This window comes from Euphorbia lathyris, chromosome 3 (assembly GCF_963576675.1).
Source record: "Euphorbia lathyris chromosome 3, ddEupLath1.1, whole genome shotgun sequence".
Classification (NCBI taxonomy): domain Eukaryota; kingdom Viridiplantae; phylum Streptophyta; class Magnoliopsida; order Malpighiales; family Euphorbiaceae; genus Euphorbia; species Euphorbia lathyris.
Genome location: NC_088912.1, coordinates 3,460,101 through 3,476,243, shown reverse-complemented (window position 1 = coordinate 3,476,243; position 16,143 = coordinate 3,460,101). Strand labels below are relative to the sequence as shown.

The window sequence follows — 16,143 nt, the reverse complement described above, 5'->3', positions numbered from 1 at the left end:
GTGTGGTTTACAGGCCCGTCTTAAACATTTGCGGGACCCTGTGCAAATACAATCTTAATACAAGTTTAAGCTAATACAAGTTTTTTACTTAAAAAGTGCTATCCTTCTAACACTTTTTGAAGCAAAATCATCAATTAAGTTTTCATATTCTATTTTCTCCAAAAGATCATTCTCCATCGCTATCAATGCCAATCCATTAAGTCTTTCTTGTAACATCGTAGATCGCAAATAGGACTTCAATAACTTCAATTTTGAAAAGCTTCTTTCTGCGGATGCAACAGTCACAGGAATAGTCAACAAAATTCTATATGCAATAATTGTATTAGGAAAACAATCTAAACCTTTCAAAAACATCAAAATATCAATAGGTCCTATTATATCCCGAGGCAAAAGTTCTCTAAGTAACTTTAATTCCACAAATAATTCATTTCCATCAATATCAGACTGCTCATTAAATTTAAGTGCATTTTCCAATTGGATACAAGAAGACTTCAAACTCATATCATTTGATGATTTCAACTTGTGAGAAGTAAATAAAAAACCAAATATAGTTTCATATTCTACATATTGCTCAAACCTCCTATTAAGAGAACTGATGGCTTTATCAACAATGTAAAGAAAGTATTTCACTCTAAATGATTCCTCTGCAGATAGTGGAGTAACTAATGAAGTAGATGGATTCTCATCAAAATATTTTTTTCTTTGAATTTCACGCCTTTGAGGAAATATAGGTTCAATGTTCATTTCAATGGCAATTTCTTTGGTTCTATCCAAGGCATCATAAAAACCAGTTTCTCTATACCCCTTAAAAAAAGAAATCAACCCTTTTATTTTTTCAATAGCCACATCAATAAGCATATCCTTTGATTGTAAAAGCTTGCTAACCAAATTAATTGCACATAATATTTCATACCAAATGATTATTGCAACTAAAAACTCAAAATCACCAAGCTCGTTAGTTGCTAAAGATTTTGCTTCACTTTTTACTTTAGAATCATTATCATTATCTGCTACTTGAAGTAAAGCTTCTCGTATTTCTGACATTTGAAATCTTATAGCTTTAACACTATCAACACGACTCTCTCAACGAGTAGATGACAATGACTTAAGAGTTAATCCTTTTACATTATCTTTTAAAATTTTCCATCTCTTAGTAGAACATGCAAAAATTGTATATATGCGTTGTATAACTCCAAAAAAATCTCTAGCTTTAGCGCACGTGTTAGCCATATCACATAATGTCAAGTTTAGACTATGGCAACCGCAAGGAGTATAAAAAGCTTTAGAGTTTATGTCCAAAAGTTTCTTTTGTACTCCTTGATGTTTTCCTTTCATATTTGATCCATTATCATAACCTTGTCCCCGCACATCAAATAGAATTTAAGTATGTGTTGTTGATAATAAAAACAATTTGTATGTTTTGTTGATAATAAAAAACTAATTTTTTTTGTCTTGAATTGCAAAAAAGAGAAGCAACTTACAAAGGTTTTTGATTTAAAATTTGATTAAAAATAATGATAATAAAGTAATTAATAATTACCTTGAATTTGGATTTCCAAATTTGTTGCAGTGGACAAAGGAACCAATCAAGTGAAGAGGTGGAGTGGAAGCATTCAAAAGAAAGAATGGACATGAAATAATAGATCGCCGCTGTCGTCGAGAGGCTAGGTTAAAAGCTGTAAGTTTTGATCTATTTAATTTTTAATAATCTATATATATAATTCTAATCAATAAAATAACATAAAAAAAAATTAAAATGGGCCCTTAAAATTTAGAGGCCCTGTTCTATAGAGCTGCTTGAATTGGTCCATCTACGGGCCTGGTGGTTTAATTAAATGTAACGATTATTTTGAAATGTAGGGAGTAATATTTACTTGGTAATATCGGACTCAATGGAGTCTTTTAGTTACCATCATATTAGAATGGTCTAGACCCTTTTTTTTTTTGTCAAAAAAAATATTATGTATCAAAAAATATTGGATAAAGGAAATTTTTGTGTTGAAAAATAAAATATTTTTCAGTGTTCATTTTGAGGTCGTTAATGTTCATTTTACCAGTGTTAATCTAAAAGATCATCGTTTTACAAAGCGAAAATATCATGCAATTAACAAAAAAGTATAACCACAACGATAATTATAAAAAGGCCTAATAAACAAATAACTCCCTGAATTTGTCCAAATGTTGCAACTTCCCCCTCCAACTTTCAATTGTAACAACTTACCCCTCAAACGTGTCCAATTGTAACAACTTACCCCTTAAACTTGTCCAATTGTAAAACACAACTCCAAATTGCTGACATGGACTGCAATTGAAGAAACACGTGAAGTACAAAATCTGTAACGCTCGTGGAGTATGATAATCAGATCTTTGACGTGATACGAATCCGGAGAAACTTTTTTACGGTTGCTTCAAATACGGGGTAAAAAAATTCCCGATTTGGGGTTATGTTTTACAATTGGACAAGTTTAAGGGGTAAGTTGTTACAATTGAAAGTTGATGGGGGCAGTTGCAATATTTGGACAAGTTTAAGGGGTAAGTTGTTACAATTGAAAGTTGATGGGGGCAGTTGCAATATTTGGACAAGTTCAGAGGTCATTTGTGTATTAGGCCTTATAAAAATAAGTAGAGAATAATGAAATTACAAAAATAACCCTAATTGGATTCTTATTAAAGGAAGGTAATTAAGCAAACTTGGTTTGCCACCTCCATTAAAGCTAAAAAAAAAAGCTTTTATTTATACCTTCTTCCTCAACAAAGAAAGAGAAAGAGGATCAAAGCTTTTATTTATACCTATAAATCCAACACATCAGACTTCACGGGTTTAAAACGCGTCTGTATATATTGGATACACAATTTACTAATAAGATTCAATCACTTTCTTACTTTTTCTGATATGGGATTCAGTCATTCATGCTCTCATCCAGATCCCTCACAGTCGTTCCTTGTTTAGACCTTCTATCTCGACACCACCCACTCCAGACCAGGTCGTTACACATATAATCCCATTAGAATTAGATGGTACCGAGTTCTTGAGTGTCCTTAGTCGTTGCCATCCCCGATGCTCTTATTGGTGGTAGGATGTAATTAATCTTGGGGTTAAATGCATCTCTTGGTCACTGAACTTCATAGTTGTCTTAAAATGGTCACTTAGCTTCAAGTTATCTCAATAGCATCATTCAACTTTGAATTTTGTCTCAATTAAGTCACTCTGTCAACTTCAAAAAAAACGATACCAAAAAAGTGATGTGACTGCCACATCGACAATATTTAACTTTCACAGTTGACCGACACATGGCTGTCACTTAACTAACCGAAACAACACGTGTCAGCTAGATAGTATCCACTTGTCGTTTCGGTCAGGTATGTGGCATCCACACGTCGTCTCAGTCAGCAGTGAAAATTGATCGGTACTGACGTGGAAGCCACATCATTTTTCCGGTATCGCTTTGCTTTTGAAAGTATGTGAATGACTTAATTGAGACAAAATTCAAAATTGAATGATTTTATTGAGATAATTTGAAGATGAAAGACTCATAATTGGACCAAACAACATACCTAAATGATCTTAAAATTAAAAAGTTGAAGAATTAAAATTGATAAGAATATCACAAACTTTCGAAATTTTTTAGTTTTGAAATCGTTTATAGTCATTTTAACAGTGTCAATCTAAAAGATCATTGTTTCTAGCGAAACAAAAAAAACTGATCGCAAAAAAAAAAAAAAAAAAGAGGCATACAATTGACAAAAAAAAAAGTGTAACCAGGAGGATTTTTTTTTTTTAGAATTTACTAGAATTTTTTAATTTCCTCTTTATACCTATAGAATTATGAAAATTACAAAAATGACCCTAATTGGATTCTTATTAAAGCAACGTAATTAAGCAAAGTTGGTTTGCCACCTCCACCACCATTAAAGCTAAAAAAGCTTTTATTTAAACATTCTTCTTCTTCCTCAAAGAAAGAGAAAGAGAATCAAACTCTCTCTCTTTTCTTTCTCTCTCTAAAATGACAACGCAGAAACAGATATTGGAACAACAGCAGCAGATGCAGAAATCGAAGAACAACTCATCAGCCATGGTTGTTTACGAAAGTCCTGTAAATGAAGATAAGGAAGAAGAGATGACAAGATCTGCATTGGCTTTGTTTCGAGCTAAAGAAGAAGAGATTGAGAAGAAGAAAATCGAGGTTAAAGACCGAGTTGAAGCTCAGTTAGGACGAGTTGAAGAAGCTTCGAGACGTTTGGCTGAGATTCGTGAAGTAAGCTTATGGAAACCTTTTTTTCTTTCTTTTCATACTCTCACCAATTTTACTCAAATTGGATCAATTTCTGAAAATTCGGATATTTTATTTTTTATTCCAAACTAATTGCATGTAAATTGGTACATTAAAACTTCTATATAGGAATCCTTTAAGGAATAACCTCTATTTTGTTATAAAAAAAACTCGGTCCCAACTTGGTAATAACCTCTCTTACCAAACTCTATTTAGTAATAACCTCTCAGTTGTTACACAAATAGTTCGGTTTCAAGTGTATTCCTGCATAGAATTTTTACTGTATTAAAGAAAATATTTTATATTATTTTATGATTTAATAATAAAATTGAAAATTAATATTTTTAAATTTAATAAAATATTTGAATTTTTTATGGCAAAGTACGAAAAAAATACTCGTGGTTTGCATTATTTGTAAATAGAGGCTTGTGGTTTAAAAGTTCGCAAATAAAGGTATTTGGTATGTTTTTTTTATAAAATAAAATATTTAAAATTAAAATTTTAAGTAATTGATGACAATCAATAGCATTTTTTATTTTTATTTTCAATTACATTTATATATATTGACAAAACATAGATCATAAAATCAAATTGCAACTGTGTAAAATGAACTTAAATATCAATTTAGTTCGTAAACTGTCATATAGTAAAAAAACGTAAAATTCCACCATATTATTTATTATTTCGATTTAGGAAGTTGTTTTTTCGGAGGTTGTGCTTTGCTGATATGTAAGAATAACTTTTTTTAAGATAAAAATATCTTTGGTTGTAATCAGAATTTAACTGTATAATTGTAATACTTTGTTTTATAAATAAAACATACCACAGACCTTTATTTGTAAACTTTTAAATTACAGACCTCTATTTACAAATTGGGCAAACCACAAACATTTTTATTCGTACTTTTCCCTTTTTTTATCTAACTCGTATAAAATACAATATATTTTTTTATAAATTTTATAAATTATATTTTACGTTTAATCATATGTTTGTGACATGTTACTAATGAGTGATAAAATGACGCGCATATGAAGTGTAGATGATAAGATTTATAACCGTGAAAACAATTTGATGAATAATTTTTCTAATTTACCAACTTGTTAATATTAAAATTGCTCAAAGTTGTCAAGGTTAAGGTAAAATCGTATCATTTTAAATATTAAAATAAAATTGTTTCTAAATATAAACGTTAAGGTATTTTTACATTTTATTAGAGTTAAAATTCATTGGAGTTTACCTAATTATTCTAATTGTGTTTTTTTGAAATAGTAATGGTGTTATTTAATTTATATATATTTAAATAAATTACATCCGTGATCTCTTAATTTAATTTGATTTTATTTTATAATCCATGAATTTTAAAACTATATACAATTTTTTTTTTTTTGTAAATGACCGTTATAAAAAAAATTAGAATCATATTTTTCAAATTTTTTATTTTTTTAAATTATTATTCCTTGGTAATTAAATAACACCTAAATTGTCTTAAAATTAAAAATTTTAAAAATTAAAATTATTTAAAATATAATTTTTATCAACTTTACAATAGTGGACTGTCTGCTATAGAAAATGGTATTTTTACAAAATTTATAGTTCATATGAAAAAAACATAATACTCAAATTAAGGTTTCAAAGTTAATTAGAACTTTAAACTATTAAAATCATCAATTAAGAAGTAAAAATCATCAATTAAGTTTTCATTCTAAACAAAAATCACTAATTGAGATTTTATAAAAAAATCATTTCATTAAACAGATCCTCTTATCCCGAACTGTTTTGAACCAACACATAAATTATTACAATCTATATTAGATAGTCACAGTTTTTTATTGGGTTAATACACATATTTGCCCTTGTATTTTCACGGAAAAACAGATATGCCCTTATATCAAATAAATCCACAAAACTATCCCTAAATTTTTCACAAACCTACAATTATACCCTATTCTAACAGATTTGTTTATTCGATCTAAACGATTGATTTAATATAAAGGCATATCTGTTTTTTTGTGAAAATATAAAGGCAAATATGTATATGAACCCGTTTTTTATTTTAAGATAAAACGAGGACTCATTTAATTATTTTTTCTTAGTTTAAGATCCTGATTAAACTTTTAAGCTTTACTTTTGGGAGTGAAATAGGTATATAAGCGCCAAAAAGAAAAAAGTAAACCCAAAATTGTAGGGTCATATGTGTAATTTATCTTTGTAATCAAGTGTTTTTAAAGGTGTCAATACAACGAGTCATTATATTATAGGCTTAAAAGCAATTTTTTACGTTGATTTATTCAAAATTTGTGCATTTAGCCCCTGATCTATTATTTGGTCACATTTGGTCCCTGACCTATCAAATTAGATAAAATTCAACCCATATTAAATGGAAAATTAACTTTGTTAAAAAATTAACAACAGTCACCAATACAAAAACGACACATGACACATAAATAAAATTAATTTTCAACTAGAGATGGCAATAGTAACTATTTTATACAGTAAAAAATCCTAAAAACTTTTCTAGTGTTCTGATAGAGTGAAAATTAATTTTATTTATATGTCATGTGTCATTTTTGTATTGGTTACTGCCGTTAATTTTCCAACACAGTTAATTTTTCATTCAATATGACTTAGATTTTATCTAATTTGATAGGTTAGGAGCCAAATATGACCAAATAATAGGTCAAGGGCCAAATGCACAAATTTTAGATAGGTCAGAGACCAAAAAGTGCTTTAAGCCTTATATTATATAGTAGTATGATGTAATTTATATATAAAATTTTCCATTTATATATGATTAATTACATAATAATCAACATTATTACATATGATGGATTTTTTTATTATTTTTATTATATTGTTTTAAAAGGAACTTCAAAGTCTGTCGGATCCATTAAAGAAGGATGTTTCGATGCTACGAAAGAGAATTGATACAGTCAATAAAGACTTGAAGCAGTTGGGCCTCACCTGCCACAAGAAGGTTACGCAATATTCTTCCTTTTCTCTTTATCGTTTTCGGAAAAACATAGATTTACCTTACTACAGCTAGGGGATGGGGAAAAAAACCGGTCAAATCGATAACCGAATCGAAAACCGGTAATCTGAACCGGAAAAAGTGGTTAACTGAACTGGTGGTTTTCTTAATGGTTAAAAAAATAGATAGGTACCGGTTTCGGTTTCGGGTTAGAGTGTTCAAAAACCAGGGTTAACGGTTAACCGAACCGTTTAATAAATATAAATTTTTAAAAAAAATATAGGCCATTTGAAGACAAAGGCAAAGCAGATATAAATATAAATACATAAATTATACTGCTTAATATAAATATAAAAAAAAAATATAGGCCATTTGAAGACAAAGGCAAGACAGATATAAATATAAATACAAATACATAGATTATAACATAGATTAATATAACTATATAACATAGATTATACTGCTTTATGTTGTGATAAGTATTTTGACGAAATATTATTTACATTTCTTTAAGTTTTAAATGTAAACTTGATGAATTCTAAACTTTTATATGAATTCGTTTCGTTTGAATTTTTGAAATTATGTGTATTTTAATATTGTTTAAAAATTTAGGTTTGGGTAAAAATTTAACCGTTGATTTTTGGTTAACTAGTGAGAATTGGTTAAAAACCGTTAACCAAAAAACCTAACCGAAATTAATAGTTAACCGGTTGATGGTTAACCGATTGATATGAACCAGTTTCGGTTTGGATGGTTAAAAAACCGTTGATAACGGTTCGGTTAATTTTTTTGCCTAATGGACTGGTTAATCGAACCGTGCCCACCCCTAACTACAGCGTATAAAATTATGTAATTTTATTTCTAATGTTGTTAAATAAAATTTATAAATTTATTTCTAATCTTGTTAAATAAGATCGATTTTATATATATTTAACAAAAAAATTAAATAGATAGATCTACTGTTATTTGATTCATTATTTATTTATCGGCTTAAAGCACTTTTTGGCCCCTGATCTATCCAAAATTTATGCATTTGGCCCCTGACCTATTATTTAGTTATATTTGGCCTCTAACCTATCAAATTAGATAAAATCCAACCCATATTGAATGAAAAATTAACTCTGTTGGAAAATTAACGGCAATAACCAATACAAAAATGACATATGACACATGAATAAAATTAATTTTCACTCTATCGGAACACTAAAAAAGTTTTTAGGATTTTTTTCTGTGTAAAATAGTTACTGTTGTCATCTCCAGTTGAAAATTAATTTTATTTATGTGTGTCATGTGTCGTTTTTGTATTGGTGACTGCTGTTAATTTTCCAACAAAGTTAATTTTCCATTCAATATGGGTTGAATTTTATCTAATTTGATAGGTCAGGAGCCAAATATGACCAAATAATAGGCTAGGGGCCAAATGCACAAATTTTGGATAGGTCAGGGGGCAAAAAGTGCTTTAAGCCTTTATTTATCACATCGGATCTTCCAAACATAAATTATGTCTAAAATATTTATTATGTTACAAACATAATTACAAGCAATATATCGAAATATAAATTTTTGAGTTTGCCACATACAAGTTAATTACAAAAAAAAAAAATGGCTAAAATGTTTATTGTGATATTAAAACAGTTATAAACAGACTAAAATACATGAAACCGTTTCAAGAAATTTGTTTGGAAAATCCGATGTGATAATCGAATAACTGTCAAATCAGCCTGTTTAAATTTTTTGTTAGGTAAAAGTAGATTTGTCCACGGGCCCAAGTACCTATCCAGCCCACTCAAGCCCATAACAGAACGAACATTAAACTCGATTAAAAGAATGTGATCCTTTTTATTTATGTGCAACATATGAATTTTCTATTGTCCGAAAGAAAATTTGTATATGTTTGTTATAATAGAGAAAAATAACGATTCTATTTCTTTAAATGGATTGAGTATTCTCTTAAAATTGCAATGTCAAATATAGATAAAATACGTCATACGCTTTTAACTGAGTTTGATGTTTGTTTCACTAATTAGTAACTTAACGAATATAATTATAATTAATAACTTAATGTTTTTAATTAGAAGATAATAAACTTAATCAATAAAAATTAGAAATTAACTCATGAATTTTTCTCTAATTTTTATTATATTTAACAATATTTACTATAGTTATTTGAATTTGTGGTTTGTGTTTTGCAGGAGAGAGAATATAAAGAAGCACTTGAAGATTTTAACGAAAAGAATAAGGAAAAATCTCAACTACTATCCAAATTAATGGAGGTAATTACTTATTAATTATTTAAATTGTTTGCTGTTTTCTATTATTATTATTATTTTCAAAATAATTATCCACTGTTTTTTTTTTCCAATACTAAGTAATGTATCAGTTAAGGTTGATTTGAGTGATTAAGAACCTTAAGTCATTTTAGTTAGATTTTGAGTTCGAATCCTAGCGTATGTAGAAAGCTTTAATTAAGAAAGTATATATTTAAAAGGTGTCTTACGAGTTTCAAATCGAAAAATTGGATAAACTATGCAAAAAAAAAATAGATAAAGAAAAAAAAAAGCAAAAGTAACTATAAAATGTGAACTAAACAAACACTAGGTGACTTTTTTTTTTTACTCTAATTAGATATAAATTATTTTATTAGGATGGGGAAACAACTCTTATAAAAAAAAATGACTTAAAACACTATTGGCCCCTTGACATAAAAAAAAAATATCAGATTTTGTCTTTTGATTTATTATTCGATAAAATTCGTCTACTGACCTATCTATAATGTTGATATTTGGTTTGGTAACATTTGTTTTCCGATCTATTAAAATTGGTGAAATTTCAATCAATGTGGATAGTAAGTTAACAGTTCTATTCAAACCTTAACCTATCTAATTGAAACCCAATTCATAAAAATTTAACAGAACTGTTAATTAATATGTTAAAAACAAAATTGTTACTTTATTATCCACATTGACTATGTTTTTTCCAAATGTTTTATCAAATAATAGATTCGGAGGTAAAAACCAACATTTTAGATTGATTACGAGGTAAATACAACAACAACAACAACAAAGCCTTAGTCCCGAAATGATTCGGGGTCGGCTAACATGAACCATCATATAAAACCGTGAAATCAAGTCGCGTCAGCGACACAAATTCGTTCCCTCCACTCCGTCCTATCCACTACCATATTTTCCTCAATTCCCAGTAAACTCATATCACTCTCGATCACCCTCCTCCAAGTTTGCTTAGGTCTTCCCCTACCCCTCACCACTATATCCCTTTGCCACTCTTCGGTTCTCCTAACCGGTGCATCAAGCGCTCTACATTGATTACGAGGTAAATGTTACTAAATAATAGATGATGTAATAAAGACGAACATCTTGAATATGTCATGGAACTAATAGTACTATAAGGAGTTAAATGCACCATTGGTCACTGAATTTATATGGTTATCTCAAAACGGTCACTCAACTTCAATTTGTCTCAATAAAATCACTCAACTTTAAGTTTTGTCTCAATTAAGTCACTATAACGATTTTAATGATTAAAAATCATCGAAATGATGACATAAGTGATACGTCAATATGAGACAACTCATATTTATAACCGAAATGATACATGACATCCACATATGCACCACATGGCTATCATGTGTCGATTATTTTTATGGAAAAAAAACTAAAATTTAGTTTTTTTCATAAAACATGCGGCTGTCACATTTCGTTCTGGTCAGAGATTTGAGTTAACTCATGTTGACATGTCATCCATGTCATTATTTCGATGCGTTTTAACCATTAAAATCGACAGAGTGATCTAATTGAGACAAAACTCAAAGTTGGGTGATTTTATTGAGACAAATTGAAGTTGAGTGACCATTTTGAGACAATCATGTAAGTTCAGTGACAAATGGTGCATTTAACCCGTACTATAAGCCGAATGAAAATAGTTAACATCTATCAACTACTAATAATGTTTAAACAGCAAATAACAAATAGAAAATAACAAACAATTAAATTATAATTAGTTGGATAAATTATGCCCATGGTATTTGATCATTTCTCTTACTTTTATCATGACATATGAAGTTGAAAATAGAACATTATGGTCCCTGAACTTTGTATTTACTAGCATTATGTTTCCTCTTAACGTTGATAAAAAAAACCTCACTCTAATAGCATGTAATTGTTCATGGTAAAGCTTATAGAAATGATATTCTAAAAAAAAATCTTGAAATTTTATACTTTGAGGTCATTTGAGTGTTGTTTAAAGAAGCTAATGGTTTAGAGAGAAAAATTCCGGAACTAGTGATTTGAAAAATCGAAAATGGCGACTTTATGGGAAATGTGATTCTAAACAACTTTAATACGTGGGTTTTACATTTTTAGATCATCATCACTAGTCTGACTTGTTCAACAGTAAAAAGAGGTCATTATGTTTGTAAAGTTGAAAGTTCAGGACCATAATATCCAATTTAAAAGTTCAGGGACCATAATGAAAGTAAATACAAAGTTAAAAAACCATGAATGTAATTTACCGTAGATTAATTTCCTCGTAATTAGAACTCGTGGGTTAATAGCCTTAAAAAAAAGTCAACTGACCCTTCTATTTTGAAAAAATTCTATTTATCTCCTGAACTTATTTAAAATGACCAATTGGCTTTCTGAAAGGTACATATTAGCCTCTTGAACTTTCTTAAAATGATCTGGTAGCCTCTGAACTTGCTTAAAATATACACATTTCAACTTTTCCAAAATCTCTCCTTACTCCGCCATGTGGATTTTAGAGGGTTAACTGTTTATTTTAAACAAGTATAGGAGTCTTTAAAGTTCAGGCCCAGTTGGCGTTTTGGGACAAGTTCGGAGACACGAGATGTATTAAACCATAATTATTGCTAATTAACTTGGATTTTTTTTTTTCAGATGGTGAGTGAAAGTGAAAAAATGAGGCTGAAGAAGCTAGAAGAATTGAGCAAAAACATTGAAAGTCTTGGCTAATCATGATTAACCCAATTAATTAAAATGCTGTGTTAATCTCATATGTTCTATACATTGTGATTTATGTTTCATAAATTTTTTTCAATTATTATTTCAGTGGATTTTTTATTTTTTTATTTTTTTATCATTAATTTGGGGACAGTTTGCTGATTATTAATTCAAATGTAACATATATATGTTTGTTCATTAATATTAATGCATGATTTTGCATTTTTTTTTGTTAAATGATTCTGCAATTTGAAAATTTGAATGATGAATTTTACCTTATCACCCTTTGGGCCCGTAGGGGCGCGAGACGCGCTCTAGACGTTCTCGGCTTAGAAATGTGTTTTTTTTCCTTTTATGTCAACCATTATGAAGGGATTATTATTAAATAATCAGAATATAAATACGAGTTTAAAGTTTGCCTCATGTAGAGCAAAACCTGTTGAGTTGATTAGTAGTAGTGCCAGTTCATAATCGGTTGAGACTCTAGGCGAGATATAAATTATAGACTTTTTATGCATGAATAAAATTTTAAAACTATATATATTTATATAATTTTAATTTGACGAAAAAATATATATTTTATAGTTTTTTGTTTGCTATTTATAGTCTTTTTTATTTCCTTTACTGGCCTTAGTCTATACTTGTGTGATGTTTTATACATTACCGTTTTCTTGTTAGAGTTGTACTTTTTTCATCTAATGGAATAATATAAGTATTTTCATAAAAAAAGACCAAAAAATACCTTATAACTTTAGAATTTGTAAAAAAAAAAGAAATAAATATATTCGTATAAACATAAAAAATATTATTACCTAAAAACTTTTCTGACCCTTTTAAACGAAAAATCACTAATTAAAATTTATATTCAACATCTTTTTTTTTTATAATTATTTCATAAAATATTAATGATATATTAAGAAAAAATTATTACATGGACCCCCTATTTTTTGGGGCCTAGACGGTCGTTTCTATTGCCTAAGGCAATGTCGGCCCAGATTAGTAGTGGAAGAGTCGAATCTACCACGATTTTGTATCATCACCCATGTAGATACTAGTTCCAATGTGAAAATGGTGGATCCACGAACTAACGTGGACGTTAGAGACGGAGATAGTGGGTGGCGGAGAAGGAGGCACAAGTGAATTGTGTATTCTTCTCTTGATTAGGGTTAGGTGGCTATCTATTTATAGCATAGGTTTAGCTTATAAAACTCTAACCCTAATCCTCCATCTTTTGGATGGGCTTGGCACATTTCACTTATGAGTGGATAAATATTCGGCTCATAACCCACTCACACATAATGGAACATATTTCAGTCCTCATCTCAATCCCATCCATATAATTGCAAATAGTTCGTGCGACTAGCATGACTATCAAAAGTTCTAGTGTTGTATACTTATTGGAACATATAACTGCTCGATGTGCATGTATCGAACTTGAAACTATATACTCATTGGAGATATATAATATTTATATTTGAACATGGATTGTTAGTAGTGTATATTTTATACTAGATTCCACATCTCTGTAATAACATTGATCTTTATAGTTTCTATATTTTTCACAAATATGCAAATACATAAGTGCCTGAACAGTGAAATACAGAAACTCTCAAGATGTGAACTAAATGGATATATTTTCCTCTTACATTATTCCTTCCATCATAGTCGAATTCACTTATCCAGTCAGATTCTTGTTGGTTAGAATTATTACATCAACCTAAAGATGACCCTCTAAGGTAGCCATATTAGAATATACTTTGAGAATAAGTTAAAAGTCTTAAGGATAATAAATTTCGAGAAATCATGATTTCACGATGTAAATCTTATACCAGGAAAATGTGAGGTCGATTATTTTCCATCTTGTGGTCGCTAAAGCACATATGTATATGAAACATGTGTTATGGTGTTCTATTCCTTCTTATATTAGACATCTGGTCTTTCATGTCACATAGAGGATCCTTAATACACATTTGGATACATGTATTGTAATCCCACTTAATAAAAATAATAATGATTCTTCTGATAATATGTGTATGTTTTCATTACATATCACAAAATATGTATAAGAGACCCTTCATTCGAAGAATTTTTTTCTATTAATTTTTTCAAAAGCAAAAGTAGAGTGGGGCCACATGGTCTGTTGAAAAAAAAGGCAAATTAACATATAGTTATTTTAAGCAAGTTAACATATATTTAATTGGACCTAATATATCATCAGTTCCTTGAATTTATCCAAAATAGTAGATTGACTCTCTGAAGTTTGCAAGTGTCTCTTATTAGCTCCCTAAACTTTCTTATTTTGTATCACGAGCTCCTTAAACTTGCTTATTTCGTATCACCAACTCCCTAAACTTGTCCATAAAAGTAGATTAGCTCCCTGAACTTTGCAAGTGTCTCACCAACTCCCCAAACTTGTTTATTCTGTAACAACTAAATACAAACCATAATACTAATGCTCGATCCTCATTCATTCAATCTCTCAAACCTACAACACTAACTCTTATAATAGGTTGAAAGGTAGGAGAAGCGAAAAAATTACCCCTTGAATAGATGAAGACGCATTTTTAGAATTTAGATTTAATAAGTTTTTTTTTTACTTAGTTGTTACAGAATAAGCAAGTTTAGTGAGTTGGTGAGACACTTACAAAGTTCAGGAAGCTAATCTATTTTTATGGACAAATTTAGGGAGCTGGTGATACGAAATTAACAAGTTTAGGGAGTTGGTGATACAAAGGAAGCTAGTGAGACACTTGCAAAATTTAGAAAACCAGTCTACTATTTTGGAAAAATTCAGGGAGTTGGTAATGTATTAGGCGTATTTAATTGTTTTCATAAAAAAAACATGTATTTAATTGTTTATAATAAAATGGTAAGTTAACATATATATATATATATATATATATATATATATATATATATATATATATATATATATATATATATATATAGGTAGGTAGGGGTAAGTTAACATATATTTAATTGTTTGTTTTTTTGTTCTTTTAAAAAAATTGTTTGTTTTTTAAGTGTATTTTATTTATTATTTCTTAATATATTATCTTTTTTTTATCTTAATGGAGGGGACGAAACCCCGGAGCACAACAAAGAACAAGCTAAGTGATACTAGTCATCCTAGGAAGACAAGTACCACAAATATCAGAAAATAAGATATATAGGATGCCTGCAGGGGCACCTCACACTCGTGAAGACCCAGGGGTAAACTTCCTGCGTAATTCGCCATCCAGTCCGCGGTATGGTTACCTTCGCGGAGAACATGAATCAACCTAACCTCTTCTCAATCCTGTCTTAACAATCTTTGACACTCATCAATCAGCCAAAAGAACCTATGCCTATGATCCTTACCATTCTTCACCAAATCCACAACCACACGCGAGTCCATTTCGAATACAACTCTATGGAAATGTCTATCCCAAGCAAACTTCAACTCGAAGTACAGACCCTATAGCTCCGCAAGCACAACACTGCAAATACCTAAGTTAACAGTGAACCTCCTACCCAAACTCCATTGTCATTCCGAGCAACGCCCCCTGCAGCCACGGACTCGGGGCTCCCTTACAAGCGCCATCACTATTCACCTTGATCCAGCCCTTCGACGGGGGCTTCCAACTAACCATGACAGTCCTTCTACTTCTATTTCTCATGCGCTGCTCATCTAAAAAGGTTTTCTGACATTCTCCATCTTTAACATATACAAATTCCAGCTTATTTCGACAAACAGCAGTATCCGGATCGAACACCGCCTAGCATCTCCACCGCCACAGCCACCAGATGGTGTAGACAAACACAGTAGTCCAGCCTATACCACACCAATTCCCCTTTTTACTGAGACCAGCTAACAGCCAAGAACTAAGATCAGTGCGACAAAACTCAATCCAATCCGCAGCAGGTATCAAGATCCACCAAAGCCCCA

At 30.0% G+C, this 16,143-nt stretch overlaps 1 protein-coding gene across 1 annotated transcript; it reads left to right on the top strand.

The window, feature by feature from the left end:
- The first annotated feature begins 3,914 nt into the window (after window positions 1–3,914).
- Window positions 3,915–12,409, top strand: LOC136223552 (uncharacterized). The gene is made up of 4 exons (XM_066011615.1): window positions 3,915–4,256; window positions 7,135–7,245; window positions 9,432–9,512; window positions 12,153–12,409. The coding sequence occupies exons 1-4, from the start codon at window positions 4,005–4,007 to the stop codon at window positions 12,225–12,227; spliced, it is 519 nt and encodes a 172-aa protein (XP_065867687.1). The 5' UTR covers window positions 3,915–4,004; the 3' UTR covers window positions 12,228–12,409.
- Window positions 12,410–16,143: the final 3,734 nt, after the last annotated feature.